The 16,714-nt window shown below is 40.7% G+C and overlaps 1 protein-coding gene across 4 annotated transcripts in view; it reads right to left on the bottom strand.

Moving 5' to 3' along the window:
• U2SURP (U2 snRNP associated SURP domain containing) overlaps window positions 1-11,370 on the bottom strand; it is a 53,724-nt gene extending 42,354 nt beyond the window's left edge. For 2 of the 4 annotated variants that reach the window (XM_063721645.1, XM_063721646.1), the window contains exons 1-2: window positions 11,217-11,312; window positions 510-641 (exon numbers count right to left, since the gene is read on the bottom strand). In XM_063721645.1, coding sequence (XP_063577715.1) covers window positions 510-641; window positions 11,217-11,261 — 177 coding nt within the window. In that variant the 5' untranslated portion in view covers window positions 11,262-11,312. 4 annotated transcript variants of the gene reach the window in all.
• Window positions 11,371-16,714: the final 5,344 nt, after the last annotated feature.

Below are 16,714 nucleotides of genomic sequence, written 5' to 3'. Positions count from 1 at the left end.
TCTAAAAGAGCCTGAGAGCACTTTACAGATCTAAAAGTGAAGAAGCTCCTTCTCTGTGTTCCTGTATTACCCCGGGCACTGCACTCTAATATTAGAGTGAATAGCACCTGCTCCTGTTTGCTTTCAGAGTGAGACTATAAGCTCTCTGGGAACAAGAATAGTGTTTCAATAATCTGTGCATTTCCAGTAACTGGTATTTCGCACTTGGTTCAATAAATGTTTAAGTGGGGAAAGATAAACTTGACAATTAGCCATTTTAAATCCAAACATTACTTTGTTTTTCGAATAAAATTTAAAACTCTAAAATGAAATATCTCACACTTGAGCTAAAAAGATGTCCCTACATAAACGAGTTTACTGTTATCCCAAATACAAAAAGAATGCTATTTTCAAATAGAATAAGATGAAACACATACAAAACCAAATATTCGACCACTAAATTCAATCAAAGACAGATTAAAATCATTAACTATCCTTTCTTATCTTTACCTTATCTTATCTATACTCACTCTTGAGAGATTCTGATGAGGAGAATCACAAAGGCTTTCACGGGCACTTTCATTCCTATAATTATGTTTTCTTGGGCTCTTAGGTCGTGTCCGACTTGGCATATCACTATCTGAGGGTCCAGATGCATCCATCTTCAGGAAAAGTAAAACAAGAGAAAAAAACAAACCACACATACATACATATACAGCACTGAAAACTAGGAATAAGCCATGCCAGATATTGACAAATTTCATTGTACATTATCAAAATATCACATCCCTTAATATCACCATTGATTTCATCAAAAAAGTTCTTAAGGACAGGGAAAGTTTTCAATAACTCTAACTCACAAGCTTGAATTTTATATTGGTAACAGTTGTTTTCCTTGAAGTAACAGGTTCATTACCTTCATTTTCAAGAAAATGTCTGCCAAAATCCCCAAGTCTGATTCACCATAGTTTGCCTGTCAGTCACTCCCAAGTAAAACTGGTGTTTCATGAAAAAAGCAGCTAGTTTCATTTCTCAACTCAAACAAACATCACATTTTGGTAAGCATAATTGTTGTACGTACTTCTTATTTTATCACACAGCATATTAAGACGAACTATACAAAAGATGAAGACAATAGTAATAATTTTTAGTGCTTGATGAAGTAGTAAAATAGTAGTAACTTTTACTGCTTCATCAAGCAGTAAAAATTATTTCTAATTATGCTGGTTTCTTAAGTGAAATTATTGTGCCTGGTGGAGAAGAATGACTACAAGTATATTCTGGTGTCACTGCCTTGATCTGTGCTGAAGTGCCAACAGTTTCCCACTGAATGCTTTTGCACCTCCAGCTGTATTTGCATTAGTGCAAATGCCAAAATGGTGAAAAAGGCATAAATAATGCCTCAGTATTACAAAATAGTTTTGAATTCACAGACCCTTCTCAGAGATTCTCAGTGATTCCCAGGGGTCTTCACACTACACTTTGAACACTGCTGTAATAACGTATATAAGAAAAATACTTATTGTAGTATTATCTATCCAAAATGTTACTCGAAAGCTTTAAACAAAAAATATATGCCCATCAACAAAGAAATAACAAACAACTGCACCTCCCCACCACAGAACATTATGATGCCTTAAGAAAGAACAGATTAGAGCTGTAACAGTTTACCTGCAGGGATTTCCAACATATGTTTTGTGCAGTGAGAAAGGCATGTGTATAATGCAATTCCATAGTCAAAGTATAAGTATAGATACCTATGTATGTACAGATTTTTACACAATAAAAATCATAAGGAAATACACATACTAGGTTTCTAACATTGCTTGAGAAGGCTAAGTTATGCAAGTAGAACATTAAAAAAAAAAAAGGAAGGCGCCTAGAAAAAAAGAGTAAAAAAAAAAAGCACATACAATATAATCGTATTTATTTGTCAAGTAAAATCATCGATACAGGGATACATATGAGGAGAAATTAAATTTTAAAGGAAAAAAGACAAAGATTGCCTTCTACTCACATGTGCATCCGAAGATCCAGATGAATGAACATCTGATGATCTCGTCTACAAGTATCAAAAATAAAAGTCAATAATTTAAAAATGTCTTATACTAACAAAACATGTCTCTCCTGTTATACAAACTTAGAGTTTCCTAACTTCTGGCAATTTCTCCTCAGCTAATAAAACTGAGCAAAGGCAGTCTCTGACTTATGAAAAGATTGTGATACAAAGTAAATGTGTAAGTCATTTCTTTAAAATTCAGCCTGCATATTTCCAAAAATATAATAAACACTAGTGGGATATATATGAGGCACAATTACTTCTTTATAGTATACACTGGAAACCTAACCACCATTTTTACACAGAAGTTTTATGCAAAAGCTCTTCCTAATCATAGATGCACCGTTTACTGCCACAGCACTGCCCAGCAACTTCTTGGTCCACAGCACGAGAACTCTCTTCTTTTCTCTAACCACCCAAAGCCACATAAAGAAATCCACATATAAATCCTTGCTGTCTATTAAAAGGTACAAATTCTGCAGAAAGTTCAAGAAAATATTATCAAATCCCCAAAAAGTCACCATTTACAACTCGTTTTAAGGGAGACGATTCTATAGCATGTCACAGGCTGCCTGGTGGCATGAGAAAGAGTTCATATATCTTCCAGTGACGTCAACTGTTCTTAACTTCAACTTTTCTTAAGTGATCTACCTATCAGATTATACATGGTATGCAATAACTTGTTGTCACTACACATGTAAAGACAAAGATGACAAGCTGTAGGGCTATTAACTGAATAATGTATGCTATCTTTCTGAAAGAAAGATTCTCCAAGAATTTTTACTTGGGGATCCAAAATATAACTGTCACTGAGCTGTTTTTATTTTTGTGGGTGTATGGTAGTGAAATTTTACTTGTTTTTATTTATATATTTAAGTGTTAAGTGTTCAAATGAAATCAAGAATATTGAGACCACAAATATCTCACCTGACCCCAACTCCCAGTCCAGATGTCATATAAAGTACAAGGTAAAATATTAGTTTAAGAGAAAACTGAAGATTCATGTTATTTAAAAAAGAGCAAAGATCCATACAGTATTATTTTATTTACATTGTCCAAACATAAGGCTAAGAACAGCTGGTAAGATTTTTACACTGAATCAATTTACTCCTCTGAACGCCACTGTATTGCGCATTAGCATAGGCAAAAATCAGCCCAGGACAACAGGACAACCAAGCACTGGGACCCCTCCCATCTCATTCTTTCTTTCGTTCTTTTTTTTTTTTTCTTGAGACAGAGTCTCACTCTGTCTCCCAGGCTGGAGTACAGTGGCGCGACCTCAGCTCACTGCAGCCTCTCCCTCCCGGGTTCCAGTAATTCTCCTCCCTCAGCCTCCTGGGTAGCTGGGAGTACAGGCACGCACCACCATGCCTGGCTAATTTTTGTATTTTTAGTAGAGACGGAGTTTTACCACGTTGGCCAGGCTGGTCTTGAACTCCCGACCTCAGGTGATCTGCCCGCCTCAGCCTCTGAAAGTGCTAGGATTACAGACATGAGCGACCGCACCCGGCCCCATCTCACTCTTTCTGTCCATGGTTTTTCTGTCCCCAACTTTTGTGTCCACCTTCATTTTCTTCTAGCAGCTAATCTTTCTTAAATGTCAAGGTGGTATAAAAGAAGAAAATTTTTAGTATTTATTAACTATGAAACACACTCTGAAACATACCTTGAAATGCATCAATTTACAAATATCTAGAAATTTAAAAATCCAAAAGAATAAATAACTACTCTTACAAAAGAAAAACAAGTTCAGGCAAGAGGCTGAAGGGACTGAAAAAAATCAACTGCCTGGGCCAGGTGCAGTGGCTCATGCTTGTAATCCGAGCACTTTGGGAGGTCGAGGCGGGTGGATCAAGAGATGGAGACCATCCTGGCCAAACCTGGTGAAACCCCGTCTCTACTAAAAATACAAAAATTAGCCGGGCGCCTGTAGTCCCAGCCACTCGCTGAGGCAGGAGAACGGTGTAAACCCGGGAGGCAGAGCTTGCAGTGAGCTGAGATCGCGCCACTGCACTACAGCCTAGGCGACAGAGACTCCATGTCAAAAACAAACAATAACAAAAAAAAGTCAACTGTCTTCCAATACACCAGTATTAACTTGCTAAGCAACAAAAACATCCTAATCATAAAAGCAACAAAAAATATAAAAACATCTAGAAACCAATTTAAGAAATGTATATAACCCTTGTGAAGAAAACAAAAACTTCGGGAAAAATCCAGTTACTCAAGCCACCTTTTCAAAAGATTCATATTACTGGATGGGAAAATTCAATATTAAGATAATGTCAATGACACCTAAATTTCTTTACATATTTAATACAATTTCATTCAACAGCTCTAAATTCCAAAGGGAAATATTTGCAAGGGGGCAAGAGAATTGCCAAAACAATTCTAAAGTTCACCCAGAAAGAATAAGCATCCAAAAGAATAACTAAGAAAGCACTACCCTTTCTTTAGTCTTTGATGCCACCACATCCAAATCATCATTTCTAGGATTTAAAAACAAAAGATACAAGAACCTAGACATTCTGCCTATTTCCATATAGTTAACTCTTCCCTGACTCCAAGTCATCGAAAGATGAAGCTCTATAATCTTCAAGGATCTCACTTGCATAACCATTCACCAAATTAATCTCTAATACAAAAATAATCAGTTCAAAAGTAACAATTTTGTCAGCTTTCAAAATTACACAATTTGATAAATTTGCAGAGCAGTAACAGCATGGTGTAGCACAATGCACCGGTGTAGCACAATGCACCAGCTGATTTCAGTTAGCTTAAGATGTCACTAATCACATTTACTGCAAACCAGACATTTTCCACTGATACATACCTACAGCTACATAGCATTCAGCACGGAACTTTTTAAGGCTTACGAACAGTTTAAACAGTAGTTAACACAATTTTTAAAATAATCAACTTCTAAAGACAACAGTCAAGGTAAACAGTAAATATAGCAGTACTTCAGAAGCTGAGCTTCTCCCTCTTCCTAACGTGGAACTGAACTGTATTATTTGTCTTGAGTTTGGCTTATTTTTAACTGAAGAACACAAACCAATGATGCCTAAAGATCTCTTGAGGTCGGCCGGGCACGGTGGCTCACGCCTGTAATCTCAGCACTTTGGGAGGCCAAGGCAGGCGGATCACGAAGTCAGGAGATCAAGGATCAAGACCATCCTGGCTAACACAGCGAAACCCTGTCTCTACTAAAAATACAAAAAATTGGCCGGGCGTGGTGGCGGGCACCTGTAGTCCCCGCTACTCGGGAGGCTGAGGCAGGAGAATGGTGTGAACCCGGGAGGCGGAGCTTGCAGTGAGCCGAGATGGCGCTACTGTAGGCCTGGGCGACAGAGCGAGACTCCGTCTCAAAAAAAAAAAAAAAATCTCTTGAAAGGACCCAAAAGCTGCTGGAGGGAGTGGCTCATGCCTGTAATCTCAGCTACTAGGGAGGCTGAGGTGGGACGACTGCTCGAGGCCAGGAGTTCAAGACCAGCCTGGGCAACATAGCAAGAACCCGTCTCTGGGAGAAAAAAAAAAAGAAAAGAAAAGAAAAAAACACAAAAGGAAGAAGTGAAAAGGCAGACTAAGGGAAGTTTGACACAATAAAGTAGGATACACAAGAGAAATTTATTTTAGGGCAGAGAAGCAGACAGTACAAATGTGGGGAGGGACAGCAAGAAAATCCAAAAGGAAAAAAGATCATTCTGATGGCTGCTAAAGGGATAAAAGTGAAGCCAACTACACTACCTATTGCCCTATAGCTTGCTGGCTGAGAACAAAACTAATTTTCTTCTGGCTGCTCCAATTTTACTTCAAGTGAAAGCCCCACATCTGAGTTTCCAAATTAGCAAGCTATCCGCAGCAACATTCCTCCAACACTACCATTCCGCCTAGTGAGCTCTCCATTCTTGCATCTGTCTCCTTATCTCCCACGTTTCTCCTCTCACCCTCTAAGAGAAGCAACTTTCATCTCCACAAGTTTAACCATCTCTCCTATACGAAGCATAACAACACCTTAATCGTACTGTGCTGACTCTCTTCTACTACACAGCATGCTCCTCAAAAATGGGTACATTCTTTTTTTTGAGACGGAGTTTCACTCTTTTTGCCCAGGCTGGAGTGCAATGGCGTGATTTCGGCTCTCTGCAACCTCCGCCTCCCAGGTTCAAGCGATTCTCCTGCCTCAGCCTCCCGAGTAGCATGTGCCACCATGCCCAGCTAATTTTGTATTTTCAGCAGAGATGGGGTTTCTCCATGTTGGTCAGGCTGGTCTTGAACTCAAGACCTCAGGTGATCCACCCGCCTTGGCCTCCCAAAGTGCTGGGATTACAGGCGGGAGGCACTGTGCCTGGCCGCTAAAAATGGGTACATTCTTATTTAACATTTTCTAACTCAACATCAAGCACAAGATCTGGCAAGCGACAGAGTCTCAATATACTTGACTTGTCAGAACAAGTATCTACCACCAAACAAAATTACACTCCACACTATCAACATATTATGCTGTCCACTCATTAACAACAGCTACCTAGCTTAATACCACACTACCCAAGCCAAATCAAGGTATCCATCTTTAAAAAAAATTCACAAAATCATTAATACAAGCACTATATAAATAAAGTTAAATAACAAACCTAAGATGATTTTTTAAATTATTCAAAACACTACCAATACTATATGAAAAGTTGTAAGTACACTCTGAATAACCTATAGTTTATCTAAACTGAGGAAGGGCCTTGTGAAAAAACTTAAGGAATAGATGTCTAACATTACCGTTAGCCTCAAGTGCTACTGACAAATGTATCTTGCTTTCAAAAACGTTATTTCAGCAAAATATCCAGCTCACAGCTGATGTGCAATAAAATGTTAAAACTACCTATACTAGAATGAGGCAAATAGTTTGTAATATTACTATTTTTGATTTTAATATCTTGTAGCAAGTTTTTCTTTTTATTCCAAAAATGATGGCTCCTTGTAAAAAAGGGTGGAGGGTAGAGGGGTAGATACCTCCAACTTGCATACTAAATGAGCTCTTCTCTCAATGATACCCAGTAAGGCAAATGGGTATCTTTCTTAGGTTTACTTTCCAAGGAAAACAAAGCTTCAGAAATAAAAAACAAAAAGTGAAAATAAAAACTGGACTTTCAGAAAACAATTCAATCCAGAAAGATAGGAATTATTTTTAAAACCATACCAACAGGCATATTCTAGCACCAGTGCTGCAGGTTCAAGTTTCGAAAAAAGTATCAATCGAGAAAATGGAAGGAAGTTCAGTTCTACCTTCCAGACCAAAACAAAACCTTCTACCAAAAAAAACTACCTTACATTTTAAGACAAGGTTACATCCATAAACCATAATAAAGATTCAGTTTAAAATTGGCAAACTGTTTAAAAGCCTAATTTTCAAGGTTTGTATTTTGTTTGGACTTTTTTCATAAACTTTCAGGTACCACAAGAAACGAAAACTGGCAGTAATAAATACCTAAGGTTCATAAGCCTTGAACAGGTCCTCATTTTACTTATTTCTTAAAAGTGATACTTTTTGTTAATCAGCAAAGGCAGTCAATCAAAACAGTTCCCAAAGCGATTCAGCACTGGATGTCCAAGGAAGCCTGTAGTATTTTCTGTTTTATCCATTCACCTAACTCAATTTTTGGCAATATGGCCAAAAAAAAAAAAAAAAGCCATAGTCACAGAGTGAAATAGCAGGGCACACAATTCCATTACATTAGCAATATTACCAGCACAGGAGATTGCAGCAGGAAAGAAAATACTACGTTTTCTTCATATCCTAATTTTGCTGAGTAAGCAAACAACTGACAGTCAAAAATAGTAATTTTTTATACATTAAATTCTAAGGAAATATGCTTAACAATTTTATAAGTAAACAATTACAGGCTCGCTCTCTCTCCTCTCAAAATGAAAGCTACTACACATAACATCAACACCCCTCCCCAACCAAGCAATATTTTAGACTAGTGATAAACAAACAAATGCACAGGAAAATTGTAGCTCATTTCTAGAACATTTGTTAAATGTCTACATCTGCCAGGCTCTAAAATGCAAAGCACAACAAAATTACACAGAAAATTAAAGTGCAAAGGGGTCTCTTCATTAGGGACAATTATGAATAAAGGTAAGTCATTCAAGTACGCATACATAAAGTATCATTTTAAAACTAGAAGCCAGGCACAGTGGCTCACGCCTGTAATCCCTGCACTTTGGGAGGCCGAGGCGGGGGGATCACAAGGTCAAGAGTTTCAGACCAGCCTGGCCAACAGATGAAACTCCATCTCTACTAAAAATACAAAAATTGTCCAGGCGCCTGTAGTCCCAGCTACTCGGGAGGCTGAGGCAGAAGAATTGCTTGAACCCAGGAGGCAGAGGTTGCAGTGAGCTGAGATTGCACCACTGCACTCCAGCCTGGGCGACAAGGCAAGACTCCCTCTCAAAAAAAAAAGAAAAGAAACCAACTAGAAGACCTGTAGAGGTGTTATCTAATTTAATCTTTTTATAATTAAGAAATGTTAATAATTTTGCCATATTGTACATTTTATAATTAACATTTTCCCAACGTCTAGAAATATAATAAGCATCCCTATCCATATTAATGGGAATGTAACTACCAAAGAAAACGACGAACCATGAAACAGAAGTATTTGTTCACTCTATTTGTATTGTAAAATGTAAGCCACTCATCTGTTCTTTCCAGAGGAAAGGAAATCAAACCAGATATCAAAGGCTAGAAATTCCAAATACTGTAGTATTAGCCAAAACGATCTTACGATTTCTCTAATAAATTATGTGTTAGAAATAAAAAGCAGGGAAGCAGGGCGGGGCACGGTGGCTCACGCCTGTAATCCCATCACTTTGGGAGGCTGAGGCGGGTGGATCACGAGGTCAAGAGACCGAGACCATCCTGGCCAACATGGTGAAACCCCGTCTCTACTAAAATACAAAAAATTAGCCGGGCGTACTGGTGGGCGCCTGTAGTCCCAGCTACTCGGGAGGCTGAGGCAGGAGAATCACTTGAACCCGGGAGGCGGAGGTTGCAATGAACCGAGATTGTGCCACTGCACTCCAGCACTCCAGCACTCCAGCCTCGGCGACAGAGCGAGACTCTCTCACAACAACAACAAAAAAAAAAAAAAAAAAAAAAAAAGAAAAGAAAGAAAGAAATAAAAGAAATAAAAAGCAGCTATCTGGGCAGTCATTATGATAGCTGATGACTTGGATTCCAAATCACAGGATTAAAATTTATCCTGACATTTTGAAAGCTAAGAACTTTTTATTTCTTCTAAAAACAAAAAAGGAGAGGGGAAAGAAACTAAGATTTATTATGTACTTTATAGACATTATCTCATTTGATCCTTATATCAACCTTGTAATAAAAGAATTATATCTACATTACAAATGAGGGAATTGAGGCTCCAGAGTTTAAGCAATCTGCCTTAATATTATCGTAAATATAATTAATTACCAACTCAGGATTTGAACCCAAATCTCTTGTTAACAAAATTCATAATCTTCCCACTACATTATGCAGCCTCCAAATTAGTTAAGATATTCTGATTCCTTTCACAGACACCAGTAACAAATCTGTTAACAGCATCAAGAGATTATAATCTAAGGCAATATAAACAGAAAAGATTACTGGATAATCCAGTAATTTATATATAGAGAACAGCCATACATTAACAATCATGAGAAGCACTATTTTAGAAGGAAGCCTGAACAGACATTGAAATGTTTTCAATGTATCCAAGATCTCAAGTAGGAAATACTTAAAATATTACTTTGAGAAGAAACAAAAATTGTGAGGCTTACGCACGACTTGTTATGAACGTAGCTAGCTTTAGTAATAGCTCCCTAACGGTACGTTCTTGTCAGAAATCTGTTGAGAAGAGTTGGTAGAGCTCGCCCCCAAAGAGAGGGAGACTAGAAAATGTACTGAGGAGGGAAAAAAAAAACTGACACAATACCTTGTAAAGCAACCGAAACTGGCCCCTTATCAAAGTTTCTATGTAACTAAAGGATGTCTGTTAGGACCATTATTAATTATGAACTAATTATTTTGGTGTACATCATTCACCAAATAGCATCAATAGTCGGATTAGAGAAAGCAAGTAGAAAACGAGTTGTGATGTTTCTCAGAACTGTAAACGAAAGCTTCTCTCCTACCGTAAATTTAACAGCCGATTTATAGTCACACACTCTTTAAGATGTAACAGTCCCTAGCACCTGAAAGTGTTATACACCTTCTTGCATGAGCATCGGAAAGTTTAACTACCTCGTGGCAGTACCAATTACTTTTAGTATATTCGAGACCAGAAACCCAAAGCAAAAAACGATTAAATGTCCCGCCCAAGATGGCAACTAAGAACCCAACCGTACTAATGCTTAACTACTACCACAGCTCACTGGTTTCACAATACGTGCCCAGGGTTCCCTGTAAACACAAATGCAATTTACTAATCGTATGTAGCTTACAAGTCTACGGAGCTTCTCTTTTCACTGTTTCTTCAACATGAAGAATGAGACCGCGAGTCCTCTACCCTCAAAAGTGCTTTTTACTTCCCCTTAAGGTAAAGACCACGTGTAGAGCGTACATTAACCTTGGCTATGCAGCACTGCAAAGGAGAGCTGCTCCCGCCTCTGCATTTCCCACTCCGCGTCTTTGCCCTAGTGGTCCTCCCCTCACAGCTGGCGACCCTAGAGGTTATTCATTCCTTGGAGGGAAACTGAGGGAGGCCGGAAGTTAGTGAGATCCAAAACCGAGAAAAAAGCAGCAGACACTTAAGCACCGGGAAGCGATTCCCGCCTCTCTCCCAGGCGCTGTCTGGCGGCCTCACGGCGCAGGAAGCTGAGATACAGGAGAGCGTTTTCACGGCTTCGGACCTCAATCTGAATTCCTGATTTCACTCCAATGCCAAGCGCGGGCCGAAGCATTCACGCCTCCACCCCCTGGGCACGCCAGTCTCGAGCTGAATCCCGGCTGGGACTATGGGGAGATACCAGGCCTCTCAACCTGCGCACCACGGTGCGGCGGAGCCCGGGCCTACCGTCGCGACTAGAACGCAGACCCCAATCCCAATCGCCTCTCACAGGCCAGAAGCGTCTGTGGGCCCCAGACGACAGTGGTAGATCCGCTGACTTACGAAATTTTGTCAGAAATTACCTTTGAACTGGCCTTCTGAGATCCGCCTGGCGTTTTGTCCGCCATCTTGAGCTTTGCCCCTCCTTCGGCGGCGGCAGCAGCACGGGCGAGTCGAGCACCGAAAGAGCGGATCTCAGTGAAGCCCGCCAGAGGTGCCTGCAAGGCTGAAAAGTCGACTGTCGAGATAGCGACCTTAGGGGCAGCCGCTCACGTGACTTCCGGTGTCAGTAATTTCCTCAGCAGTGCTCACCCCGCTAGTTTTCCTGGGAGTCACGGTGGTTGGTCGCGTTATTGGGTCCGGGAATTCAGAGAATCTCCTTGTCCAGGGCCCGCTGATATTTAACTCTCTTATCCCAACGCCAACCCTTCATAGATGCGAACCAGTCGTATTTCCTTTGTGGGAAAGGAGCCGCTTTTTAAAGACGTGCACTGGCCATCTAGGGAGGAGCTTTTACTTCAATTCAAAATAGGACTGGAGCTGACTGGTGACTTGGCGCTCGATGGACGGAAACGCTGTTCTCGCCGCTTCGGCAGCTCCCATGCTGGTGGGAGAGGCAAACTTGCAGTCTGCTCATCTTAAGATGGTGAATGTTGAGATAGGGTTGCTCCCGAAAAGCCGAGAAGAGGAGCGTTTGACCCAACCTGAGGGTGATCCGATAGACACTCTTTAGGGCGTCTGCAGAGTGGGTGCGCGTGGAGGCAGTCAATAAGAGAAAATCGTAAATACAGCCGGTATTCTAAATCTAGCGTGCATGTAAAGTTGTGTGACATTTTAAAGATTACATTTTACGCTTTACTATCGTTTTCATTTTTAATCACATAAATGGGGGAGCACCATATTAAACTTTTCTGTACTTAGTACTTTTTTTGAAAGTTCTTAATCAAGGCCTAGATTCAAAGACGGAAAGCTTGCTTGAGAAGGCCATGCCTGAATCAGGCCAGGCAAGGAAAGAAAGGACATTCCAGACAGAGGGAGTAGTTGAGGTAAAAGCCTGTGGCATGAATCAGTACAGCCGATCGTGCAGGTCACCTAAAGCAGTCGTTTTATTAGACCAGGTGTGGGGAGGGACGTGGTTGGACAGGGGTGCTGGTGCAGGTTCACACAGAGCCCTTGAGGTCACCGTCGTGCTTAGGAGTTAGAATTCTGTTCTCAGAATGAAGATCGGCCTTTAACAAGGTTGAAATGGTCAGATTTTTATTTTAAAGTACTGCTCTGAGGACTGGGGTGGGAGTGGAGGGCGTTTGTGGACCTCTCCCTAATTCATTTATTCAAAATATTTTTGAGCCCCGTTTTGTGTGTAAAAGCCTGCCCAAAGTGTTGTAGGGCTTACAGAGACGGATAAACATGCACTGTCTTCATATGATTTAAAACTTAATGAGAAATGGAGGAGACAAGGAAACCGGAAACTAACACTATGCATAATTAAATTGATGCTGCAAGGAAGGATCAATAGCTGAGGGACCTCTGAATGAAGTAATTAATTCTGAGAGCAGGAGTGAGGAAAAGAGACGGGGCGGGGCAGGGGGGTGGTCATAGAGAAGAAAGCATTTGAACCAGCTCTGAAGAAGTAGAATTTTGTTGAGTGGCGGAGGTGGGGAGCGAGGGAAGCACTTAGAACAGGATCTGACATGCGGCTGGGCCTCAGGAAAGATTAACAGACATATATGCCAGCCACCAAGGAATCAGCAGGCCAGGCCTCCTATTCTGTGTGAGGGTATGAGGGTAGAAGAACAGACAGTAAACAAGAAATGATCTGAAAGTGACAAGTGCTGCACATGAAATTAGAATGACTTGCACCCTCCAACCCAATTAAATTTACTTCTACTGCTGGATTCTGTCATACTTTTTCAGTTCTGGGCCTCTTCCCTCAACCTTGCCCTGCCCTCTCATTGAAGTCTAATCCAATTCTACTCTGGGTGAAGATGTCCCTTCCTCCAGGAAGGCTTACAGTCCTCCCTCCCCACCAATCCTAAATCAGAGACCCTTCTGTTTCCAAGGAACCTATACTTTACCACTTTGAAGAGCTCAGCACGCTAGATCTTAACAGGGTTTTTTGTTTTGTTTGTTTGTTTGTTTGTTTTGAGATGTCTCACTCTGTCACCTAGGCTGGAGTGCAGTGGCGCGATCTGGGCTCACTGCAAGTTCCGCCTCCTGGGTTCACACCATTCTCCTGCCACAGCCTCCCAAGTAGCTGGGACTATAGGCGCCTGCCACCACGCCCGGGTAATTTTTTGTATTTTCAGTAGAGACGGGGTTTCACCATGTTAATCAGGATGGTCTCGATCTCCTGACCTCGTGATCCACCCACCTTCGCCTCCCAAAGTGCTGGGATTACAGGCGTGAGCCACCGCGCCCGGGCTAGATCTTAACTGTTTACAGTATAGGATTAGAAAGTGAAATCATCAGCTGAAATGAAGAGGAGAAGTGGGACTGGGTATGCCTTGTGGTGTTCTAACAATGCCACAGGCTGATTTTGTCACTAGAAAGTGAATATGTGCAGCTTTTCAGTCAAATCCCCAAAGTCCTACTTATTTTTAAAATAATTTTTACTAAATACTCCTAAAGAGTCAAAAACAAAAGAATGCAGACTTCTTTCCTCTCTTCTTTTTTATATTGTAAGCCCCAAAGCAAGTCAGACAAATGTGATGTGACTAGAAATAATACGGGCCTTTATTAAGGGTTAAGTACGCTTTTAAAAATTCAAAATCATTGCCAGGTACAGTGGCTCAGGCCTGTAATCCTAGCACTTTGGGAGGCCAATGCGGGCAGATCAAGGCAGGCAGATGGCTTGAGCCCATGAGTTCGAAACCAGCCTGGGCAACATGGCAAAACCTTATTTCTACAAAAAAATATTTAAAAATCAGCCAGATGTGGTGGCATGCATCTGTAGTCCCAGATAGGAGGCTGAGGTGGGAGGACCACCAGAGCACTGGGAATCTTGCCATTGCACTCCAGTCTGGACAACAGAGTGACCCTGTATCAGGAAAAAAAAAAAAAAAAATTGAACATGACAATTATGAGTAAGAGTTCTTGACGCATGAAATTCTGGCCCTATTACTCAAATTACAAATTCAGGAAAGTGAAATAGCATGAAAATAATCCAAATGGAATTTTATGGAATCTGAATAATTAGATTAGTGCTAAGGGACTACACATAAACAGTATGAATCATGCAATTTACTGCAACTAGTATTACCTTTTTACAATTACACTAAAACCATGCCATTTTTCTCTTCCTGATGTGTTGATTCTCTGGTGCCCACACCTGCCATTTGTTTTTAAGGCTTCTCCCTGCAGCACATACGTTCAAGAGAAATTACAAAGTAGTGCCATATACAATACTGAGATGTTTTGTTTGGTTCATTCAGGGAGAATTTTTCTTTGAAATTTGAGCTAGCATTTTAAAACAGAGTTTTAAAACATAAAACTCAGGGTTTCTAGCCTTTCTTGAAAAATGGGGAAGTCTGGCAACACTAGGGGACAATCCCTAGTGCCACCCTAGGTGAAGTGGCCTGCAGCGACTTCTAGGGAAGGGGGCTATGCACACCAGTTTAGCCACCCACTCATCATACACGGTGGACAAATTCCCCATACCCAGCCTGCTTGCAGGCATTTCAGTTTTCTACTTCTGATGTACAGTGTAATTCTTACCTGGGGTGATGATCAAAACATTACCAACCAGTTCCCCCAGGCACAAACCAGAACTGACTTAGTAAGGTACAGGAGACAGTGCCTAGGGCTCACAATAATTTTTAGACCTCTCCACCAAAAATGTTTTGATTTCTTCAAGGAGGAAAAAAGTGGAGTGGAGCGAGTATTTAACAATACAAACAGCTGTGGAACCTGTGCATGCTGAAAGATAAAGACCTTAAAAAATGATTGCCCAAAGCTACAGCCCCCTGTATTGTGCCAATGGACTGCTCCTACTTGGTGGCATTTTCATTCTAGACAGTTTTTAAACAGCTTTTCCCTGCTCTCTGGGTTTCAGGATATAGGTTGGTAAAAGGAACATTCCATTTGCTTCTTTGGCATTTATTGAGTTTCTAGCATGTGCTAGGCTCTGAAGAAAGAAGATAAAAGGAGAGACAACTAAAAATCAGACGTAGTGTCTTCTGCTAAGACAGATCCTAGCTGCTTCTAGGAATAATTAGGAAACAGCCTTTACGGAGGTGTGGTCAGTGTGGAATGGAAAATTCCTTCTGATGAACTTGACTGCCTGCCCCACACCCACCCCACAACATAAGTGTTATGAATTAAGGTTTTAGTAGCAACAGCAGCTGCTCCCCCTTACACACACGCACAAAAAAAAATTACCTGACTCACTTATTATATACAGATTCCTTTGACAATAATAATTAGCAGTGGCAGCCAGGCGTAGTGGCTCACGCCTGTAATCCTAGCACTTTGGGAGGCCAAGGCAGGCGGATTGCCTGAGCTCAGGAATTCGAGACCAGCGTGGGCAACATGGTGAAACCCCTTCTCTACTAAAATAGAAAAGAAATTAGCTGGGCGTGGTGGCGTGCACCTGTAGTCCCAGCTACTCAGGAGGCTGAGGCAGGAGAATTGCTTGAACCCAGGAGGCAGAGGTTGCAGTGAGCTGAGATCGCGCCACTGCACTCCAGCCTGGGCAACAAAGCGAGACTCCGTCTCTACAAAAAATAATAATAATAATAATTAGCAGTGGCATTTTTTAAAAAATGATGTCAAAAAGTATATAGCCCAAGAATACACAGGCGCCATCTTGAAGATAATAGAAATTGCCATTTTAACTATGATCCTAGTGAGAAGGAAACCTTTACTGTGTAGGAATTATTTTATCAACAAGGTTAATAAAATCTAGGAGAGTCCAGATGGCGTACTGTGGAAATGGAAATGAGCGTTCCTGAGTGTGTGCGTGTGTGTGTGTGTGTGTGATAAAGGAGGACTCAAGCTGCCTGTGGCAGGTCATGAGAAGCAGCACACGGCAAATCTGGGGAGCTCTCTCTTGCCATGGCCAGGCAACCCAAAGGTGGGCTTGACTTGGACCACCAAAGATAAGGCCTCACTTAACTTGTGACCTGGCTTTGGCCAGTGCGAAGCGTACATATCCCCATATTTACTGAAACTCATGAGACAAGGCCAGGTAATATTAAAGGCGGGGTGGAGAATGAAGTTATGAAAAGAAAATGAAAGAAGACTTTCCCTTATCAATTTCATCTGTTAATAACAAAAGTTGTTAGTAACAGTGGTCTTAAAATACATAAGGCTTTATTTTGACATTGCTATAGTGATAAGATTCTACCAAAACAACATTGCATACCTTTCTTCTTTTTCAAGTTTTGTTCCATTTCCTTCACATTAACTTTGCATTATTTCCTGTTACTTTAATTGTTAGGTATTTTGTCTTTTCTGTTGTTACTGTGAATATAGTAAGTTTTTGTATTTATGTATGTCCTAAATAAACTGTTTATTGATATATTAATGTTGTGTAATGTGTTTACTGAATTCTTTTATTATTTACATAGGTTTTCAGTTTATT

Source organism: Pongo abelii, chromosome 2, assembly GCF_028885655.2.
Source record: "Pongo abelii isolate AG06213 chromosome 2, NHGRI_mPonAbe1-v2.0_pri, whole genome shotgun sequence".
Lineage (NCBI taxonomy): Eukaryota > Metazoa > Chordata > Mammalia > Primates > Hominidae > Pongo > Pongo abelii.
The sequence above is the reverse complement of the archived record's forward strand: the minus strand, read 5'-3'. Positions and strand labels throughout refer to the sequence as shown.